Consider the following 24,400-nt stretch of genomic DNA (forward strand, 5'->3'; position numbering starts at 1 on the left):
CAGTGCGAGTACTTTAGCTGGCTTCCCATTCTTTCAAATACTGAGTAAGGAGTACATTTAAAAGAAAGTAATTTCTGTTTATGTCTCCATTGCTATTAACAATTGCAAATTCCTGTAAAAAGATGCTGTGCTTTATGTTTAAAGCTCCCTCAGCAGGTTGAGTGACTAGATTTATTGAAAATACTGTATATGTACGTGTATCCATATATATGTGTATATATATATTCAATAGCAAGTCTGTCAGTGTGGAAGGATCTGCGTTGAAGATGATGAAAAGGTCATGGAAAAATGTGGCTTATGAAGGAGTGAACTGAAATTTACTAAGCACCAGGATGATACCCTTGCTTCACAACGGAGTGGAGTTGGAGGATTTTCTGTTTGCAGGAATGCTCACATAAACAGACAAAAGGGTTTCTGTCTGCCTCCTAACACGGACAGATAAGGTCCACCCATTTTTTAATTATTATGATTTTTTTAAAGAATCAGTCTTATACCTGTTGTATGGCAATGGAATATTGGTGGGTAAGTACAAGCTCTACTGAGATATCACCAACATCATCTCTGCTGTCATAGGCCAGCATAACAACATAGGAGGCATTACTTTTGGAGCATCCCTCATATTTAATCTCAGCACAGCAGTGTCCCTGGAAGTCCCGCTCTAAGCCAAACCCAAATTGCAGGGCACAGACGTGGTGCTTCAGGGATGACTCCCTCCAAGTGTTGCATGGTGCCTCATTAAGGCTGGCTACGTCCCATGGTCCTTTTCAGCCCAGGCCATTCTATGATTCTATGATCACAAGACTGTTTTGGATTCACCTTAAAACTCCCCAGCACAGAGCACATAAGAATTGCTGTGGCACTGTGGAGTGAAGGTCAGTATGAACATATACATGCATTCACAAAATACATTTATAGGTATGGTATAGGTCTGTGCATAAGTCTGATTTCTGTACACAAAAGGTTCAGGAAAAAAAATATTTTGATTGCTTGTGCCACTGCCAAGTGAAAAGTGAACATTCAAGAATAATTTAAAACTAGACCTAAGTATCATTACAATTAGAAAGAAATGTTCACTCTGCTTTTACCAATATGACACAGTCAGATTTAGATCAAAAATGACTCTCAAAGAGTGACTAATGACCATCTGTTCTTTACTTGAAAATATATCTTACTCCTAAAGAAGGTAGTCAGAAAATATTTTAGACAGTCAGAAACACAGGAAGAGCAGAAACATAACTGCTTCAGATATACAGCTTCTCTTGCAACCAAGTATTCCAAACAGCAGTAATTGGATCTATGCAAATGTTTGAGATCTCTGGATTTTTAAACTGACAATTTGGAAAGCAAACCTAAATTCTGATCTATAGAGTTTTGCTTACCTTTTGTCCATATTATTCATTCACGCTATTTTTATAGCTTTAAGAGGAATGCCATTCCTACCAGGCTTATCTAACATGCATAATTTGGATAAAAACTCTCATGTGATACCAAGTGTGTAGGAAGCATTTCATTAACGTCAGGCTGTGCTCAGATTTAGAATGTTTTACCATCAGGATGTGCAGAAATATATATCACTGCAGAGCACAAACAAACATATCTAAGTACCAAGTGGCTAGCAATGTGTTGTCTATTTTTCTACCTTCTCAGTTCAAGGTAACCTCCTGCACTAACCATGGAGTTAGTGTATAAAGAGACAAAACAGGCATAGAATTCCCTCTGTGAAATGCTTATTCTAAAAATGCTCACCATGTATTTATTTTTCATTCTGAGAAAACACTGCAAAGATAACATGCCTGAAGAAAGGAGACATTATGTCAAAAGTTGATTCCAAACAATAAATCTGCTTATAAGATATGAAGGAACTGGTAGATAGAAAAAAAGCAGCTTTTCACCTGACTTAACGTTTACACAGCAATTTTAAATGACTCTCCATTGATCACATTGTAAGAGCAGCAGGACTGTCTCAGCACACCACAGCTTTCTCTCTAGAACAGCTGCCTGGTCTCAACACTTGATTGCGAAATTTAGTGAAATACGTACAAGCAAACAAAACCCAGCAATTTGTTGTGCACAAAATCACCTTTCACCCATGGAACCAATACGCTTCACAGCTTTTACATTCCAAAGCGAAGTTAAGCAGTAATAATACACAGAGTGGGGAGCAGAGCTGCGGAACAGAAGAAGTTATGACCGATATCTTCAGAAGGGACCAGTCGTCCCAGGTACCAGCTGTGATCCAGCATGCCTTGTGCTCCATCTGCTGAGTGCTGACCCTCATCCAGAAACACTAAAAGCAGCAAAGCCTAAAACTGAGCAGTCAAACCCAACAAGATTCAAAGTCAGTCTAAAATTAAATACTTCATATTCCAAAAAACAGGCAGTGGCAGTAGAAGTCTGTAACATGTCATAGATGCTTCCTTTCAAATTTACAAGTACTTGGTTCACAAAACCTAAAATCTGTTCTGTATTGAATGCAGAACATAAAAGAATCTCTCAAAGAATTCTGCCTTACTCTTCAAATCACTGAGTACCTTAAGTACCCATTAAATATGCACCAGAGTAGATAAGCACCAGGTGGTCACTCCTTGCAGAGAAAGAAAATCCAGTGTATCTATTCTACTAAACACAGCACAATTACATCAGCAGTTTTTAAAGGAAAGTAAGACCATCCCCTATGCTTCTGACCTCATGCAAGATTTTAAACAACTACTTTTCAGATTTCAGAAGATTGTTAAATTCCTTAAATTCAGGAGGGATCAAGTTCCAGAAAGACAAACTCAACCCAACTCAAACATTTAGAAGTTTTATGAGCAACACTACAAATGCCTTGCTGAAAAGTGTTAACACACAATTCAGTGACTGTCCTCTCATGTTCACTGTTCAAAATGCTTATTTTTTTTAACATCTTATAAACATAGAGCTGTACTACGTACAAAAAGTTCCCTATATGCATGTTTCAAATACTTGGTCTTAAATACTTACATACTATTTCCTCAATTTCCTCATGAGCTGCCTCGCTTTCATTTTTGATCATACAGAATTTATTAAGACATCCACTTTGTGCTCTGTGTCTAATATCAATAACACACACTTCTCCAACATGCAGTATTTAAGCTTTTTTTCTCTTTCATCCAAATTCTCTTACATTTTAAGTAAAAGAAAAATCCCTTTTTGTGGGCAAGTCTGCTATTGTCTGAAGAGAGCTGCTAGAACTACTTGGGCAGCTGCTGCATCCATCCCACTGATGCTTGCGTAGGCTGTAACTGGAAACCCCATCACTGAGCTGCAATTACCTCTCCTAAGCTATTACTCTTACTTGCTTGTGCACTTTGTAAGTGCCTGAAGGCTGCTGTCAGCATCATGTTCCATTCTGCAAAAAGAAGAGACGACTGCTCCAAAGACCATCTGAAAGATCACACACAATAGCTGGGGAAAGGTAAAGGTTGTATATGTGAGGAATGACAACAGGAAAATGATAGGGGTTTGAAGAAGAAAAGTGTGACTTCATGTAAGAAAGAAAAAAAAAAATTACCAGTTCCTATCCTGCGTTTTTCTCTGGTATTTCTTTTTCACAAAAAAAGAAGAAAAAAAAAAAGAAAAAAAAAGGAAATTACAATAAACAGTAGGCAAAAACTTTTTTGTTTCTAGCAACTACTAGTTTTGATATGATTGGGAGGGAACCTATGATGAGATTAATGGCTTCTTACATTTATTTTAAGTGAAGTGGGTGGCTACACACTCAATTGTGGAGTCATTTAAACCAAATTCAGAACATGTCTCATTATTCGCCTAATAGCATACACGTATTTTAATCAATGATCTCAGAAACTACATTTAAAGCAGACTAAAAAAGCTTTAATTCAGAACTCTATTTCTTGACTTTCTACCCTAGTATTATACTTAGGCAAGAGGGCTCTTGTATGCAATTTCTTATGTATTTTCTCTCTATTTTAAGAAAGAAGACAAAAGAGGAGGAAAAAAAATACCTGAAAGTGTTCCCAAGTCTTCAAAACTTTACTGCCTTGAGAAATGACTAGTACAACAGCATGCAAACACCTCTAGCAATTAGCTTGGCAACCCAACTGCACTGCAGTATTAACACATGTACCACCTGTGACCAGCTCTATACATACCAGGACACATGCTCTAAGCCATATCTGCTGTCTGCCTTTTGAAGTCCACAGTACAAGTATTTTTCTATAACTGCAAGACTTGCAGAAGCTCTTTCTTAGCCTTTTTTTGCCCCTGCTGAGGTGACCAAACTAAAATAAATAATTTGGCAAACAGAGTGATTCAGTGTTCCAACTGATATCTTCAACCAGATGAAACTGAATTTGAAGTCAACAAGAACAACCTCTACCCACAACCTGGCAGCCTCAACAGCTACCTGCTCCATTGGAAAGTCATCTTGAATCCTTCCTTTAGCTTCTCAAACCGAAGAGCACTGTTGTTCTGCATACCATGTTGGACTTCTGAAAAGGCACACCTGTTGAAGTACCACGTTGCTAAGCAGATCCATTGCAAGAAACTCTACCTACACAACTGCCTTATTCAAAACCCATTACCGCTCCAGCCTAGGTTTTCAGAAGGATGCCGTGACACTGTACGCCAAGCGGGAATTAAAATGAATGCCATGGCCAGCCCAGGAGGTACTGTCTTGGATACTGCAGTCTTCCAAAGCACATTTTTTTATTTGTTATGAAATGTCTATAGGAATAAGAACATATTGCTTAGAGCACTATTAAGTGCAGCTGCTTTCTTACCATCAAATTAAATATCAGGTACATGCAAAGTACTATAATTAGTACTTTTCTTAAAATTCAAACCAAAAAAGGATAAGATCTGCAAGATAAGAACATTCAAGAAAAAAATAGAAATGAAAACATAAGAAGTTAGAATTGCTTAGGTTCTACTAAGATTTTCCCAATTCCACCATGATGTTCTGTTTCTAATGCTTCCCAGTAATCAAACATGCATTTAAAGCTCTCAAACATTCACTCATGTTGCAAATGAAAAATAACAAGATTAGAGATTAGAAATACTTAAACTTCAAAAATAATCCTGGACTGAAAAAACTGAGAGTGAAAAATAGAAAAAGTTAAGTGCTTACGAAGAAATGGTTTGTAACACCAGCTCTGGTATCTTATGATGGTAGAAAAGCAGCAGTCCCAGCTTTTCATGTCTTATCCAGAACTTATTGTCTTATCCAGGAACATATTGCCCTGGATACTTGATGTCACAGACAAACATTTCCAGTGGCAAAGTCATATCATACAGCTCTTCAGCAGTTTTGATAGTATTGCAGTCCTCTGTAATACGCAAGCAATTATACTGTATAGTTTAACTTAAAGTGAAGTAATTTAGCATCCAACTCCAGCAGAAACTCTCTAGTTACTACTGCTGTGTGTGGCAGACACAGAGATGGAGAAGAGGCACTGGAAAACAGTTTGCAGCACAAAGAAATCTTAGTGATGGAGAAGCTTATCAGCAGAAGGTTTTCCTATCACCTCCTTCAGTTCTCACAAAAGGTTATAGAAAACATAGAGGTGAAGCATTAAAGCATGCAAATCCCACAGGAATTCTGTATCCAGTCACGGGAATCAAAGCTGAGAAAATCTAATCACAGTATTAGGTGGAGCTTTAAAATCGTAATTAGAAAATCTCTCTCTCTTCATTTTTCAGCTTCAACGCTGCTGTATTTTTTCTTTCAATAGAACCTTGGTTTTACGCATTGCTAAAAAATTCAACAACCTGGAAACCTGCAGTTGCTATAGTGATTTTGGTTAATTACACAGTCTCAAAACTCCCAAACATGCTTTTCTAAGTTTTTTTGGGGGCATTTAAAAAAAAATCTGTGAAAGAGAATCTAATTTCTGCGAGGCAACAATCTTTGTTCCATTAGAAGCACAGAGAACACCAAGTGATATTCAACAGCAGATTTTACACGTCATTAAAATGAACATAATTTTAAATGTGGCCAAATTACTAAAAATGGAAATGACAATTGAGCTATGTAGGAACACAAATACTAACCCTTTATGATCACTTTGTGCCTGCTTCCAGCCAAACATGCTGGCTGGAATACAGCCCCACAATGGCAAGTGTGGGGGTATTTAGCAGTTTTGCTAGAACAGACTGCTTGCCTCTACCATTGATGCTACTCAGGTTAAAATATTGCCTTTATTTCACTTCTTTTACACAGAGAGTAACACATTTTATATTTAAATCACTTCAAGCATATTGGGCATTTTAACGTCTTTAAAATATGAACCTTACCATTTCAGTAATGAAAGAACAAAACAAAACAAAACCTCACCAACAAACAACTGCCAACTGTGTTTTTCACTTCTCACTGTAGCAAGCACTTGTTAACAAGTTGCTCACACAAGACGCCTGGTTCACTCCTGGAGAAAAAATCTGCATCAACTTCTTCTTACTGGAGACAAAGCTATACATATAATTTACCCAGAAATATCTTACAAAATTTCCTATGTAAGGGAACACTAACTTTAGAAAATGCTGCACTGTTTGGAGATTTAATTTTTGTCTTGCAGGATGAAGAAGAAAATGGCATGAAACACATCAAGAAGGATGCTGGCAGTGAGAAACCAGAGACATCTGCTGCACTCACATATGCCTCACTACTGACTGAAATCAAGGAAAAGCTGACAGACCTCATCAGCGCTGACGGGTTTGTTTTGCTGGTACTGCTCAGCTGGTTGTTGGGGCAAGGGATTTAGCTGCAAAGCAAAGAGAGTCCCCACAGCAGTCTGCTTATGATGGTATTAATATGCATATTAATTGCCCTCACACTGCTTGAATGACAGAGCTATACAAAGCAGCACGGACTCACAGTGTTTGAAACATGGACTGAAAATTTGTAGCTCAAAACCATTAGGAAGCAATAGCATCTATTTCAGAAGTCATTTTAATTTTCTTAAGGTACAGAACCCTTTCCTGTCCCACAACATTTCCCACTGAGCTTTTTATTTCTGTGATTCCAGTACAGTATACTGCAATTCTCATCAATCTTCTGCCAGTTTTAGAAGCATTAAGGTTGGAAAAGATCACTAAGATCACCTAATCCAACTGTCAATGAGCAGCCTTTCCACAAAGAGGGGAAAAGGAGGAGAGAAAATCTAAAGAAATTGATCAAATCAAAAACTCCCACTAAAGTGAATTCTGAATTCATCTGTTATTCTGCACAGCTTAAACAAGTGCAATTATAAAACTGCAAGAGGGAAGATTTGGAGACACAGATTATTCGGTTGACTGTGACGGACCAACAGAAACAGACTGGTGGCACATTTGTTGTCCTCCACACTATTACCTCCTTGACCAACCCCAGGAGCAGTTGCCATCTCTTGTGGGCAAATAATCTGTGCTGTAGTTTTCATAGGACAGATTAATGGTTAACATTGGACCAAAAGATGAAGGAAATGAATTCTCCTTCAAGTCCAGCTGAACAACTAAGTTCTGTTGACTTCTCATGTTCCCACTGAGGCACTGAGTTCTGCTGAAGAAAAACAGTGTAATGTGTGTGTTTGTAAGGAAAGGCCCAACCAACAGGAGCTGGCTGGCAAGGCAGGTCCTTGCAGGCTTTGAAGCAGATAACCAAAATCTCATCTTTCTCATTTGTATACTGAGATAACCCTGTTTCACATGAACGTGTTCATTCAAACAGGGATATACTGAAATTATTTGAGACAGTAAATGACATTCTTCAACTACATCCAGCAATCTTGGGCTCGGCCCAATGCATGCAGATACAAATACTCTAACAAACAGACAAACATCCTGCTCTAATTGCTGGCAGAATCTTGCTGCTTTGGCACAGGCTTGAGCCACAATACATGTTAGATACTTCCCTTATAAACTGTACATAACACAGGCTAAAAATTCACCACCAATTCTTGTAATGACACAAAAAGAACACTACAAAATATTGGTATTCAGGACACAGGGATATACCTAAAAAAAAAAAAAAAGTGACCAGTGAAGGTATCTATTACATCATTAAGGTTGCTTTGAAAAGTTACTTTTTAAAGTTACCATTTACTGACTTATCATACTTCTCATAACCCCAAAATGAAGAAGTAGGCTTTACCATGTTCTTTAGGCAGACAAATTACTTGAAAGCAGATTTGTTGGTGTTTCTTCTTCCTTTGCTTCATTTTTGACAACGAGCTCCAAAAAGGTTTGAAGTCAAATAATTATAGCTACTTGTTTTTCTTCTGCCTCATTTCCCCCCCCCCCCCTTCATTATTCCAAAAAGTTGTGTTTCATGGCCATTTTCAGCTCCAGTCTTTCAAAGAACTTTGGTTCATTCTTGGCTTTAAGCATATCAAGTTATCTCATTCAGTTAGCACACAAATAGCCTTCACCTCTGTTTCCACTCAAATTAATGGCTCCCTCAGGATCCTGCCTGATAATTTTAATGCATGTTGAAGAAAACTGACAGACAAACAAATTTCTACAAACAGTTTATTTTTAAAAGCCACTGGCTTTAGTACTCCTAACTATGAAATGGATAAGCTCCCAGCATTGTACTGAAGCAATAGCTGCCTATCTACAATAAGTTATATCAAAAATTGCTCTAAAAATTACATCCAGGAAACAGATACCAGTAAAGAGGAGAACCTGGATGCACCATTTCACAGAGCTAATATAAACAGTGGAGCAATTGCCGCTTCCCTGCTGTAGTTACAAACACCTAATTTGCACTTAAGTAGGCTGTATTAGTCCACATTCACGTTGATGTAAGAGAAAGATGATGAAAACCCACGAGTCTGCATAAAAATGTGGTTTCTCTGGGACTTTCTGAAATACATAGAGTATATTTACTCTTCACTGAGAAAGTTGGATACTTACATATAGGGATCTCAGATCTGTATACATTTTGCAACATATTTTCTGATCAGGGACAGTTTAACTTCTGAAAGTTTTATTTTAACCTCCAGTTTAACCATCAAACCAGATATGCTACAAGTGAAATAAACAAATCAAACTTCATTAACAAAACCTCTTAGGAATCTTCTGTACTTTCTTTTTTTGCCCCTCAACTCATACTCTACAGGCAAATGTTTCATCAAGACAGTCAGTAATAAAAATAAATAATTACAGTTCTGGTTTAAGCCTCAAACTTTGTACTGTAGATGCATTTGAATAAAACACATCTAAGAATTGTTTTTCTCCCTTGATAAAACAGGGAACCTAGAGCAACAAAACTTCTGATTGAGGTTTATTGGTCTGGTGCATAAAGTTGGGAGGGATGAATCTAGCTCAGAAAACTACACAGCACTGATTGAAGATGGAGAAGATTTGAAGGTGCCTCCTTTATAGGATCCCAATTGGATCCTACAGTGCTTTTTCTTCCCAATTATAAATAAAACAGCAAACAATGAAGCATGAGTCAAACTGTGCTCTAGGGAGTATGGAGTGGGAATTTTCCCTTTGGTTCTCTGCTTGGAAAACAATGCATGCACAGATAAGTGGAATTTCATACCTGCCATACTTCACCGTTTCAAATCCATCACATTTATGCTATTTAATAAACTAGTTCATTCAACACTGTATGTTAACTCTTCCGCTAACCAAAAAAGAAAAAAATATTTTAGGTATTATTTTGAGCAGGCATATGACATCAGGGGGAGTTTGGTTATTTCAGATAAGAACATTTGGATAGTCTTCGCAAAGAGCATTCTTTTTGTGGTAGATAGATAACATAATTCAGTATAAGTTGTTCCATAGCTTAAGAGAACACTATACAATGCAAGATAATAGTGAGGCCTGTAAAAATAATTCTGAAATGTAATATAAAGAGATATGCTGAATACTCCATTTTTACGCACAAAGATGTAGGAACTTCTCTGAAGCAGTCAGACTTGGGAGCTTTATTTCTTTTTCTTTTTTTTTCTTTTTCTTTTTTCTTTTTTTTTCCAAATTAAGCCATGTAAGCATTTCAAAAGGAGAAATCAATTCACACCTGTATAGTCAAGCAGGCACCTAACTGTTTCTATAGGCTCATTAACTACAATAGCTAGATTTCTGGCAATATCAATGAGAAACAGAAAAATTAATAACTTGAATTCCTACATGACACCTGGGGATGATATAATGCTATAATCCACTGGGCAAAAGCTCAAATACAAAAACATTGTCTTGTAAATTAAACCTTAAGAAAAAAAGAGGAAAAAAAAGAGAAGAGAGAGATCTAGTTTATTTAATCATCAGGATAACTGAACACAGTGACAAGTACAGTATCAACATACAAAGGCAGCATAGTAAGGCCTTGAAAAAAAGGCATTGTGCATAATGAAGGAAGACTCATTTATTTTACTTCAGATATGCCCAAGGAATAATTGAGGTTATTTCTGTTGTCCGTTCAAATAGTCCTGTGTCAAACTGTTTGTTCCATGCCACTGTCTTTAGCAGAGGGCAACCACTTCATGTTGGCAAATAGTGTCTTGTTTGAAGAACAGTTAAAAGTTAGTGTATTTCAAAAACAGATATGCTGCATCTTCCTTTCCTTATGAGACCTTTTAAAATTTGGACATATAAAGATATTGAGCCTGATGGTGAGAATATCCTAAAAATACTTATTACTTTATGCAATATTTTCTGTATCACTTTTACTGCCTTCTTTTTCTCTATACAAAAATCAGGCATTCCTGGAGTTAAAATGAAGCACTTTGTAGAGATAAATGGATGAAAAAAGAGGAGATGAGTAGCGGTGGAAGATTTATCTTGACTGAAATTGTGGTATCCTCTCTACCTTTACCACAGTAACAGTATTATTGAGTAGAATGCATGCAATACATGACATACATGTATGGCATACATACCTTGAAAACAGTCAAATAAATCAGGCTTCAGTAACTTTTTTCCCTAATCTTTATTTCTCTATTATTTGCTGTAGGCGTTCTGTGCAAAACAAACTGAAGTTAAAACCCTCACATGCAGGCTCAGAAGATGAGAAGGTAAAATTAGTATTCTTAACAACTTTAGCCAAAAAAAGCATTGGAAGTTATACTATAGTTATCTGTCTGGCATGCAAGTCTCACTTTACTACTGCATTCTTCACTAAGTGAATTTAAATGGAAAAAAAACCAACATGCTTTCTAAAAAGGCAAGACCTAAGACAGATATTTGATGCAGTTCAAGCCAAAACCTTCAGACTCTCAAGAAATTCTACACGGACAAATAAGAGGAAGGTCACTGAAACAGCATATAATTCAATGAAACATGCATTAAAACTTTTCTGAAAATAGTTGCCTCTTACTTGCAACAGTGCTAAAGAGAACTGCTGGGGAAAAAAAGCATCCGCTGTTCAAAAGGAAGAATATTCAGAAGTGTTGCTGTCACTTGATTGTTAACTCAATGAAAATTTTCAACCAACCATAATGCAATACAATTAGTCAAATCTGACTGTGAAGGGAGTTATTACCTCAGAGCGTATATGCTGGAGAGACTACATGTAGTGACAGAAACACTCTCATAGTCACTGCTGGAGATGGAGCTGAGGGGGGAATCACGTAAGCCATCCTGAGAACTGAAAAAACATATGGAAACAAAATGAACTGCTGAAAAGAACAAAGGTAAAAAAAAAACAAAAAAACAGCAGTGTGGTAACATGTGGGTTGTCATTGATTTAAATTGTCACAGAATTAAAAGTAAATTGATAAGTGTATTTTTGTTCCTTTGTGATATCTATCTTGGTTTCTTCCCAAAGGGACAGGCAATTTGGCAAAGCTGGTGAGCACACATTTTATAAAAATCCTCAGTTTAGCTTTTGACATACAGTTCAATCATTCAGGAAAGAACCAAGGATCTTGCGTTTTCATAAGCCATAGACAGAACAGTGCATCCACACTCTTTTAAATCTTATAACAAAGGCATAACATCACTGGAGGTCCATAAAGTCACTGTATGCTTCAAGGCAAGATCATCTTCATCAATAAGATCCAAGAACTTCTGAAATACCACAGCTTTGGTCAAGATTTCCACAGAATGAGAATGAGAAGGAAAAAGTCCATGAGAAAGTAGACAGCTGACTCTTAGTAAAGGAGATGAAGACTTGCTATGCATTCATCTCTAGCCTGTGGCTCTACATCAACCAGATGAGCACAAAGTAGAAGTCCTATGACAAAGCATGGAAACTTTGTTAAAGGAAATCTACTAGCTACTGAATCAAAGAACATGTATAACTTCAGTTAATGGTATATAACTTGCTTCTGTCATCTCGGGACTGATGAAAAACCTTTAAATGGTATGTTGCTTCAGATCTCATGTCACATTATCAACACAAACTGGGATTAGGAGGTTAAAAGTAGTTTCATAACTGGTCTTGAAAACCAGTTTTCAATTGAAAAGACCAATTTTTCGTTTCAATAACAATTTAGTGCTCAGCTACTGAAAAGTGCACTAAGCAGAGGAAAATTAAATTATAGAAGATACGAAAGTATGTAATCTTGAGCAAATGCATCAAAGCCGTATTAGCTCTAGGCAGCGCAGAAGAATCACTCAAGGCTGCTGAACTCAAAAATTCAGCCAAAAGGAATATTTGGAAAACACAGAGAGAGACGTAAGAAATATCTGTAGTTAAAAGAAAGAATCAAATAGATCACAATTCTTTTACCTCGCTCCTCCACAACTATCAGATTTCTTAGGCTTGACTGAATTGTAGGAGCATGTGGGCTACATGTTCAAACCAGTTGCGTTCCAAATTCTTTTCTTCTACCAAATTTACTATTGTAGCTGTTTTTGCAGCTAAAAGTCTGGAAGAATGCTTGAAAGAAATTCTTCAAAGCAGCATACAGAAGGTATGTGCTCTAATCCCTCTATGGAATAATAGGATTTGTTTGCATACCTCCCACTAATCACTTGCAAAATGGACCCCTTCACGTACTTCCTTTCTGATTGCCAATTTGAAAACAAATTCCAAGTATAATATGCTTTGGTTAAAAGGAGGACTGTTGCAATTGGGAAATAATTTATCAGACTTGAACAAAAATCTTTTTAACTTTTATTCATTTTATATAATATTCCTTGTTAATTCTGCTCATTATGAAGATATGCACGCATTTAAATAAAGGCTTCCACTTTTATACCTCATCACCTTAGGCATCCAATCTTACAACATGGTCATGCCAGTAGAATGTACTTTTGCTATCTATGCAAAAGATGTAAAAAAAAAACAACATTAGAATGCGATTTCACAGCATGATTGAGCAGGAGAAGCTGTCTTGCAAAGATGAAATGTATAATTCAGAATAAAGTAATCTTTAAACAGCAGCACCAGAAAACAACTAGCAAATTCAGCATCTCCTTTTGTTCTTTCACCTCCCCATCATTTCCAGATTTTTGTAGTCCAGCAATCCTCCCTGCTGATTTGGGCAGTAACACTTCTGAGAAAGGTAAGGTTTGTTATTTATCTTTGAGTGCTTCCTTGAGAGTTAAGCTGTGCCTGATATGTTTGAAATCCAGTGCAAGTATATTTTACCAAAACAGTACGCAAAACAAAACCATGAGACTACTTAAAAACCTAAATTCAATTCACTTTCATAGGTTGTGTGTGATTTTTCTTATTTTTTTTAGAATTTTAATTTTTCAGTTATATTCAATAGCAACAGGCAGCTCTTTTCCTTTGTATAAGAGCGAGATACGTTTCTGTAACCTAAACGCTTCAGGCTAAAAGATGAGTAAAGCAAACCAGCACCACCCTAAGTATCATCTCTCTGCAAAGAGATTTTAGCAACTCTGTCCCAAGAGCAATATCACCTTCAGTCCTCAACTGATTTCTTGGATAGCGTGGTCCAAGCCAGAAGGCAAAATGATGAAGGCTGGAGCACAAGGGACTGGGACCTGATGGTAGATAAGCATAAGGAGGAACCACAGAATTGAATGGTATAAGATGGGTGGCACATTATCAAAAATCTTAACAATACCTTTATTTTCACTTTCATGGATGTCTGAGTCACCTATGACCATTGGTTAGCTGTAACAGCTAGCATAATTTTCTCTCTTCAGTTCCACTTCCCGTCTATTTTTAAGCCTTAAAGCTGATTGCCACTGCCTCATAAAGCCCTCGTTTTCCTCTGCTTTATCTCTCACTCATTGTAGGAGCCTGGCCAGGTGGAGCCACCTGCTGATCTCACCCAGCTGTCAGTGACCACTTGGTAATGTTGTTTGGAGATGCTTTACACAAACCCTGCCCACACAGGTCAGTTTCTTGTACAAAAAACCCACACCATTTAGATAATTACACTCTGCAAATATTTTTCGCACTTATTTGTACCACTAGAGATTGAATTTTTCTACCAGAAAATATTTACTATTTATATTTATTTCTACTTGATATTCATACTGGAGTGCTTCAGAGCCAGATATTCTGTGTTTATTCAGTACCAAGAAATGGAAATCGAATAATGAGAAGTCTGCTTTATGCCTTTCTCAGGACTACATAAAATAACTTTTTAAGAACAGATTCCTGACATATTCACTACATTTTTATTTCTCAGTACACATAGATGCAGGACACCTCTTCGCACAGTTTTCTTCTCATTAGTGCCTGCCTGACACTGTAGGTACTGATGTGAATTGACCTGCTTTTCCCAACTCGTGGCTGCTGTTACAGCTGATGCTAGCAAGGTGCCTGTGTCCAGCACAATTAGCACAATTATAGGAAGGGACATGTGTGTGCATACAGGCCATGTTCTGTGGCAGCCTGCAGACCCACAGAGCAGCTCCTCCTTCCTTCCAGCTTCCTACACCAGCCCATGTGTGAGCTGAACTTCATGGCATCTCACACTCACGTGAACTCAGTGCCAGGTTGCGCTGGACCTCTGCGTTCGCAGGACTCATGAGGCTGTGTTCCAATTACATAAAGTGGCAAAATTCTGTTTCATTTGTGAGGCCTTAAATGCCTACTGTGCTAACTTTAAAACTGCATTCTAGGATGGCATAAAACACCATCCACACTCACCAAAATAAAATTATTCAACACTTCTGATAAAGACAGAATAAAGATCTGAGCAACAGACCGAAGGGCCATGGGGTGATCTCTTTTCATGCACTGCCATCAGACCAAACCACTTACAGCTGATCTTTGGTATTTTTTGCAACTATGGTAAGCTTAAAAAAAAAAAAAAAATTAAAAAAAAAAAAAAAAAGAATAAATCAAAGCCACTTTTGTCCTGTTTTTTTTTGTGCTCTTTCCTATTGGAATGTGTTTCTTCCCTCCCAGAAGTTCAAATAAATCTCACGTCATCTCACTGAATGCTTTCCTCATGCACCTTATTACTTGAGTCACAATTATATTCCACATTACACTGGTTAATTAGCACTTCCCTTCTTGGTCTGTCTCACAGTACATGAGAGCTAACCCTGACACCTCGTGTCAGCAATACCAAACCCACTCAGACAAGTGACTTCCAAAACTCTGTTTTACCAACTAGACATATAGGTATGCACGTTGTCAATTCATACAGTTCCCTGATGCTGCAATTTTGATATATGGACCTAGTAAGAGGAAAAAGCTGCTCTACTGACACCTTTTATTTGTATGCTAATACTTCACAACAGCAGTAACGTTATCAGATACCACATGGAATCTGTTCCCTGTTGAACAGACAAGGTCACACATTGTCACTTTTAATTGCAGACTTGTATTGTCAAAAAAAGAAATCAATCAGAGCAGGAGGGATTGAAAGAACTTACTTGTGTTACATCTGAATTTTTCCAGTTGCATGAACAAAAGGTTACATTGCAAAGAAACAGAATACCAGCAGAGGAACAAAGGAATTTCAATCAACAGACAGATAAAAGACTGCTTAAGAAAAGTTTTGCAACCAGAAGGCTGGTATGTTTTCCCCAATCAGCTACTGTTTCCTTCTTGCTGATGAGAAATTCTTTCTCCTGAACAGCTACATAAAAGACTAATCAATACAAGCCTGCTAAGCAGACATGTTTTTGCTTTTGTGAACAAGCACAGCTGTCCATTAATTTTTCTGGAAGAGGCAAATTGTCAAGTGAAGACAGGCACAATCTTCTTAAGTCTTCCTGTGATAGGAATATTATAGGGAAGACAAGAATTTAATACACTTAATCGAGTTATTCTGTATTGCTGTATCAATCTAGTTTTGATAGAGGAGCCACTTACAAAATCAAATGCTGTAAACTAGAAGACAAGCAAAAAAGGATTTTTTAATTATTACTATCATTTTTTTGAAGTAAATTCTAGCCAAACTCCAAACTCAAACAATTGCTTTCCATACATTAATAGTGGTGGAATGACTGTAGTATCTTTAAAGTTTTCCTAAAGAAAACGTGAGCACGTCACATGTTGCTAGAGTGAATAAAATAGAACACCAAACCTAGAACAACTACTGTATAAAGCAAATATTCACCTTTTTACAAAGCCATTCTAACATGCTGAGGAAAGAACTATGTAAAATATATTCTAGTTTTACAATTTTTAGACTACAGAAGTGTGAAGCTAAGCAACGGGACATGTTGAATATCAAGAAGTAGAAAAGTACATTATTTATGTCATTGTAGCATTGCAATATAGGTCAGCAAATAACAAAACATGTTCTTCTGAAGGAGGATGTCTCATTCCTTTTCCTTACACTGTAAAAGCATATGGCAAAGCTATGCTATTTTTTAAGCCTTCGCAAAGAAATGCGAACAGTGTCAGTATCTAGCGGCCAGTGGATACACTTAGAACTTGCAGAATGAATGCAGATGAGATGTTCTCCTTAGTAGTGTGCTCATCAGATACGTTCAGGTCACAGAAAATGGCAAAAAAGAAAAGGAAAAAGAAAAAAAAAAGGTATAATTTAAGTTAGACATAACAAATGTAAAGAGGAAAGGAGAGGAACTGTATTTAAGAATTTTTTACATACAAATTGTTATGGGTCAGTATATAGAAAACGGAATATGCCACAGAACCAAGTGTTTAAGACGGATGCACAAAAACGCTACCACAGCATGTCAGTATGACTTCCTACTGTATCTGTAGAAGTAACACAAGTTTTACAAGGGCAAACCAATACTGACAAAAACAAAAAGCCAGAAACTTCCATAACACCATAATAAAGACAAAATAAACACAGTGTGTTTATGTTTATATGTCCTTGTACATTCTTCCATCAGAAATATGGAGGGAGAAAATTCTGACAAAATGAGCATTTAGAAACCTGCAGCAGATCAGATACCAATGACATTTTTGCCAGTGCCTCTCATATTTGTATAACATTAACCCTGCTGACAAAACTCAGTGTTCTTTGTGCCAACAAATAATGGAGCAAAGGACCCAAAGCAGTAAGGACACACCATTTCCTGGATCTTAAGCAGAAGAGTGTTTAATCTTTACCTTAAGCTGCACTGAACATTGATGCTAGATCAAGAAATACAAGGCACTTCAGACTTAAAGGATTAAACACAGGATTAATAACCTGACAGGATCATTGAAATTATACTAATAACACCATATTGCGCTGAATAAGAGCAGGTTCACTAAAAGAAGCTGTTTATATCACAGCATACACATTTGATAGCTGCCTAATTCAGACAAGGGAATGAAAATTTTCTTTTCCTAGTTTCTGAGTTACAGTAACTAGAAAGTAAATACATTTATCAGTGTGATGAATGAGCATGCCCTGCAGCTATTCCATATATATTAGATTGCTTATTGTTCTAGCTAATAGGTCCATCATTTTGAGAATTATCCACTGTCTGAAACATTTCCCCTTCGGTTAAGTTGGCATTCACAACCATGCAACAGGGAGCAGTCACAGAAGCCTAATACAATCTTCCAATTTAAAAATACCATTGGAAAGCAGTGATTAGTCACCACTCAGGTAGCGTAAGTAAGAAAAGGTCGACAAAGTTGTGTTTTCTGAGCTCTCTCTCTGTTGCATTGCCTCCTACGTACTGACCTAAAACCAGGCCAGGACCAAATGACTGCACGTCACCAATATGATGAACAGCAAAATGGCGTTTATTACACGTGAACTCTAGCTTATATAACCTATGTGCTTCGTCTACGCCCCTAAGGGCACGTGGCACACATCAATCATAGAGCAGGGAGAGGGGCCTATCGCGTCACATCCTGTGGGGGGGGCTTGCAGTCGCCTACAACATCTCTCTTGCTGATAGCATGACTCGTGACTCAGAGGCAAGAACCCAGCACATAAATAGGCATACATGTATCTGAAAACTAAGGAGCAACACATGCACACAATTTTTTAAGCTAATACCCTTGATAGACCCCCCCAGCACTTCCATTTCCCACAGAATACACTGGAGGAGTTACATCAGAATAGTTTCCAGTAAAGAAGCAACAATCTAGCATCAAAATGCCTTTCATTTCAGTTTCCCCACTTCTGGCAAAATGGAATGCTTCTTCCCAAGTAGTAACAGAGGCACTCGTCTCCATCACGAGAAGAGAGAATTAGCTGTAATTAATAAAGGAACTGTGGAAGAGGCAGTGGGGAAAATATACAAAATCATAATTAAGGGGCTATAGTATAAGAGGAAAGGTCCCCAAATGGATAAATAATTCTTGTCCACAAGGTGGGAGGAGCTGTTAAATGAGCACTTTTCAAAATTGCAGGAGGTCATTTAGGGGATTTTGTTTTCATATTATGTCCTGCAGAAATGGGGAGAACAAGCAGGTCTGAAGAGCATTAGAACAAAGGCAGACTGAGGAACAGGACAGGATCATGAAGACCAGATAACAGGTAATAAAATGGCAGGAGCCCAACTGATAAACACTGGGAGAAAAGCTTCACTAAAACCGATGGTCTCCGAGCTCAGAAGGGGGATTTGGGGAGCTGGCACACAACTGCAAAAACCACTAGCTCATCACTCAGCAATAAGCCAAAAAAATCCAAAGTCAAATATTAGGAATCACTGGAAAAACCTTAGAAAATGATGAGGTCACTGCAAAAATCAACAGTTTGCCCGTATCTTGACTAAGTGTAGTTCTGATTCCCTTATCTCTAAAATAAAACAGTATAATAGAAAAAGGTTTAGAGAAAGACAAAAAGAACGATTACAGTTATGGGACAACTTCAATACAAAGAATGATCAAGTAGGCTGTGATTTCCCCAATCACAAAGACAAATCTTATCAGTGAAGCATGACTGAGATCTACAAAGTCCCAAAGGGCATGGACTGCAGGAGGACTTGGAAAAGAAGCTGTTGCATACACAAACTCACTGTAGGCTAGAAAGACACTGATAGATATTTTTATTACATTTTACAGAATTGCCCTCACAAACTCCACTTAATATCCTACCCAAGGAAAAAGAAATATTAGACAAATTGAGCTGTGTGATAGATTCATAATTTATCAGGACACTGTAATTAAGCATACAACAGTATTCTACTTGAAGTGCTGTAAAATCATTAAATGTCAAAGGATTTCTCAATTACTTCTTAAAATAAAAACCACACAGTATTTCAGTTATGAGGCACTATTTGTGATCATACTTGCAAAGCCTAATATCACAACCATTCAGAATAATGAAGAAAATAATGTTTTCATTTCAAAAGTTGAGTTTTAAGCATGCTAAGTTGTATTGTACCTGTAAGAAGAATCAACTCTGGCCCAAAGAATTCTTAATTCCATTTCCACAGCTAGCAAAATATTTCACAACTCACTTGGAACATTATTAAATGATTATTTCTGCAGCTTTTATATTGTGGAAATGCTTCATGGTTCAAGCTGTCTTGAACTCTGTACACGTACAATAAGAGAGAAATCCTGCACCACACATCCTCTTCACTACTGACAAAGCAAGGCATAAAGAAAGAAAATTATCACAGAAATAAGGAAGACAACAATAAGTTATTTAATTTCTTCCCTCTGCTTTGTGATATTAATGCTTCGGATACTGAGAATATTATTCATTAAAAAACAAGTCATTTCTCTAAAGAGGAAGAAAAAATAAGTATAAAAATACAAAACAGCAAAAAAAAAAAGTTTGGCTTTCTACAAACGTATATAAGATCCCAACATCCAATTAAACTTGAATTGAAGCATAGCTTTTCCTTTCACAGACATTATAGTCTCTCAGTGTTATAAAGTTCCTTAACTTAACAAAATGTGTCAAACATTAATCTATGACCTCTACTCTTCTACCAGTTTGGGTTAAAATGTATAATAAAGTTTAAAAGCTGTGTCTGCATTCTGTTAAGTTCCTTCAAGACATGTATTCACAAATCCACTCATGCCCACAGGCAACTTGATTAGATAAGCCCTGTTTTCTTAAATGAAGTTAAGAATTGGGATGTATTTAAATCACAATTTAATCCCCTGCAGTGATGCAGAATTTAACTTTTTAGTATCTGCTAGACACTTTTTTCTGCAAAACAGCAGAATGCAATAAATATAGTCAGCCAGGTAATGTACAATGGCAATACATCTTTTGTTACATTAAAATGGGAAAATTAATCTACTTGGTTTCCAACTCAGCTGTTCTCCATTAGTTTTCTAAAAAAAAGCTGATGAAAATTAGCAAAAAGTTACTTGCAGTAAAATTATGTATAAAAAACTTAATCCTTCAACACAAATTTATTCCAAATCAATAATTACACACAGATCAGTAAAGAACAAGGAGAGAAGGATTTATTTATATGCAAGTCTTACTACCAAACCATCAAGTTGGTCTTACCTTGAACTAGATCTTGACTTTGTATCTTCCTTGGCTGTCCTTTCACTACCAGCATCTTCATTATTCTCCACTTTTCTCTCACACAGTTGTTTTCTCTTCTCCCACCTTTTCTGCTGACTTGAAGTGCTTTCTGCTTCTCCTTGAGAGTCATTTTCTGCTCCTACCTGTGAACCTGAGGAATGTGCCAGGCACTTAGAGGAGATGGGCAGATTTTGCTCTTCTCTGCCAAAGTCTCTTTCTGCTAATAAAGCAGACGTTTCAGGTTTTAACGTTTCCTGTGCAGAGACTGAATTGTCCAGGCTATCTACATGGTCCATTTCCTTAGACTTCACTAATGTGTACGAAGCATTTACAACACCTCCTGCAGAATGTTTAGTCTTTAAACCTTCCACACTCTCCTCCCTGCTGTCTTCACAGCTGCCACAACACACACAGGAATTAATTAGACAGTTTGTGGCAGCTATACTGAGTTTATGAGATTCATCCTCCTCCTCATTTGCTAATGGATTAGCAGATCCAGGAACACAATTAATAGCTGCTTCGGGTGTTACTGGGGATTCTGAGCTAGAGGGAGATTTAGGATTGAATATCACAGTAGCAGATATTTTCATTCCCCCTGTCCTGTGAGCTATCCTTTCTGCCATTTCTGCATCATCAGCATAAGCATCCCAACCATTGAGGTATAACTGTGAATCCGGACCTTCTAAACAGCTGCATGAATTTTGAACTGAGATGCCAGACATCTGTTTGCTGTCTTCAATATTGTTATTATTGCTGACATCACTTTCTGCGTCTTTTAAAAGCAAAGTTTCCTCTGTTTGCTGACCGTTCTCATACAGTAGAGCGTCTCTATATTGCAGGTTCTGTTCTGAATTGTGACAAGGGTTATTCACCCAAGCAAAAGTATCACTTACTGAATCCAACCCAGCAAGAGCCTCTCCTGCTCCATCTAGGTCATCCATAAAAAACACTCTGTCCTCTTCATCAGTTAAATTGTCAAGATGGTGTCTTGTTGGTGAAGCTTCTGCACTGGAACTATTTCTTAGGCTAGGTCTGTGAGCTGGAGACTGACAGATGCTTGGAGGGGAAAGCAGAGAAGACATTTCATCTCCAACTCTGTGTACCATCCTATTCAGCTGTTCCAGCTCCTGTTCATCATACTGCATTGAACAAGCCAGCTCAGCCTCTGTGTTCTCAGCTTTTGCTGAGAGCTCCTTTGCTGGCAAAGTTGCAGTTATGCCTGGTGTAATGACAGAGGGTACTTCAGGATCTGTTCTGACAGGAAAATCCACATCTTGAGAGATGCACAGGTTACGCTCCAGTGTGTGCAGTTCATCCTCAGTTAATGTCTGAAGTAGATCCCTAAAAATAAAGAAATACATGTGACATTGCTTTTACAATCACAGGAGGCACTGACATTACACAATTTAAAAAAGCTTTTACTGTCAGTACAGAAATCCAGAAAGTGAACATGGGAGCACAGAATGCTTTCAACTGCGTAACTCATAAAGCATTTTGCATTCATGTTTAGAACACGTGGCACTGCTGGGGCCTCAATTTGAGAATACTCAAGCAAATACAGGGTACCAAATTATTTATATCCTTGCAAAGAAGCCCCAAAACATAAATCAAAGTAAAATAGATCTCGCCAACTACTTAGAATGAAAACATTGCTCAAATCAGGCGTACTTGGTAATTTTTAATTTGCAAATTTGATCAGTAAATAAATTTGCCATCCTTTTTATTAGATCCTGAAAATTATTCCATGACAGAATACAGTAAAAGTTCCACACCCTTACACCATCGGTTAAAAAAGCTCATTAAAAGTATTAATATCACTTACACAACGCTGATATCCTAGAAGCCTATTCAGTGAAATAAAGACTGGAAATTGGGTCTCCTTTCTACATGGAACAAAGTATCAGGGACCTACACTTTTGCATGATCTTAAGACAGGCAGGCCTAAAAGCATTTACTAAACTGTTTTCTGGAGACATAAAGCAACCCCATTATTATGAAGTTTTGGACTACAAGCTCCTGAAAAAGTGTTGAGACTTATGTTTAAATGCCTTATAACTTTAAAACTTCAAAACAACGTAGTACACATTTTTAGATCTGAATTCGACTTATACTGTGCTTCTAAATTAGAAGCTGCACATAAAAGTGTCCTGCCAACAGCAGTCCGGTCACTCAGAGTTGTTCGGCTTCCCTTCTAGAGATGCAGAAAGCCTGACTGCTCAGATCTATTTATTAAATGTTTCACATACTCCTAGTAAAGACAAAAATATCTGCAAATCCTGGAAATACATACTTATTGCATGCTAGTCAAATGGCCAACTTCACTGAGCATTGAACTCTTCGTTTCTGCCAGTAGCACCTCAAAATTTGAGAATTTGCAGTTGAAGGATAAGTAAATAAAGCTTGATTCAAAAATTAAGCAAATCAGCTGACATTCATGTTGGCTTTGAGGATTTTGAGCTGGACCCCGTGCTGCCTACAATGCTGTATGCAACCAGTCTGACTATATGTTGTAGTCTGTTGTTTTAGTAGGGAAATCATTCCTACTTTAAATTCATGTGAAATCTGCTCAACTTTTGAATTACAACATCAGAAATGTTACTATGAACAGACATCATTTGTCCTCAGGAAAACAGAATCTGACAATTGCCTTAAGTTTCCTGCATAAAAAAACCTACACTCACTGTGTATGTGTGTTAATTTAAATACAGGTTTCCTTGCAACATGACAAACTTTTGATTAACAACTGTCACTATACTGTAAATGAGAAGTTATACAGTGTATAGTAAATAAGAAAGATTCATTGCCAACATTAGGAACAAGGCATGTTTAAAATGCCTACACATTTAAAACATCTTCTATTGGGAACAGAATTAATGTTAACCACAACACAAAAATAAATTGTAAATCTCACTACTGGAAGTTTAGAATTAAATGGCAGATACCATTGTCAAAGCATAAAGTTTAATTAAACTGAACCTACTTCCATGGTTCATTTCCTTTCTGTTAAAGCATCTGTAACTCACCAGTAGATCCAGGCAAGTACTGTGCTCATATGAAAAAAAAGAATTCTCCCTCTGCTCTCGTTACTCACAAGACACATGTAATGAGGGCTTCTGCAGTCTATCCTGACAGCTCTGGTGCACTTGCTTTTCACTGAGGCTTTAGAAAACAGCAAATTAAGAAAAGTGCATGTTGGGTTTCACCTCCTTTTATTAGCATGGTATCACAGCAAAGCAATCTAACCTTGAAAATACAAGGAACATTTTTCTTACAGTGGCCTCAGCCATGAGACAAGGTCTTAAAACGTACTGTGGCTATTACAAGCCAGTAGTAACATCTACTCTATGTACTGCAAAAACAATAAATGTGTTTTACTGCCAATATCCAGGATGCAGAAATTACTTGTACAAAGATTGAGGCCGTATGTCCACTCAAGGACGGCCAGCTGAGCAGAGGACAGGGCCACCCAACCCAGGTGCAGGGATCTCATACATCTGCCTTATTCATGGACTCTGCTCCTCCTTCTGACTGGCACTTCACGCTGTTTTCAGAAAGCAGCATCATTGTTACTATTGCCAGCCTATGACTCAGTCCATATTCTGAACAGAGCACAAACAGCTCTCTGTTTATGGGTTGCCACTGGAAGACAAGATGTAGGTATGGAAATGCAGCTTGCGTCCTCCTGCTTTTGCTGCAGC

At 37.4% G+C, this 24,400-nt stretch overlaps 1 protein-coding gene across 6 annotated transcripts in view; it reads right to left on the minus strand.

The window, feature by feature from the left end:
* ZFYVE28 (zinc finger FYVE-type containing 28) overlaps positions 1 to 24,400 on the minus strand; it is a 145,628-nt gene that overhangs the window by 17,971 nt on the left and 103,257 nt on the right. For 3 of the 6 annotated variants that reach the window (XM_052682002.1, XM_052682001.1, XM_052682005.1), the window contains exons 8-9: positions 20,682 to 22,043; positions 11,447 to 11,551 (exon numbers count right to left, since the gene is read on the minus strand). In XM_052682002.1, the coding sequence (XP_052537962.1) occupies positions 11,447 to 11,551; positions 20,682 to 22,043 (1,467 nt within the window). Of the gene's footprint in view, positions 1 to 11,446; positions 11,552 to 20,681; positions 22,044 to 24,400 lie in introns of those variants that run through there. The other 3 variants (XM_052682004.1, XM_052682003.1, XM_052682007.1) reach the window with 2 other exon arrangements.

This window comes from Tympanuchus pallidicinctus, unplaced genomic scaffold (genome assembly GCF_026119805.1).
Source record: "Tympanuchus pallidicinctus isolate F22 unplaced genomic scaffold, pur_lepc_1.0 scaffold2, whole genome shotgun sequence".
Taxonomy (NCBI): domain Eukaryota; kingdom Metazoa; phylum Chordata; class Aves; order Galliformes; family Phasianidae; genus Tympanuchus; species Tympanuchus pallidicinctus.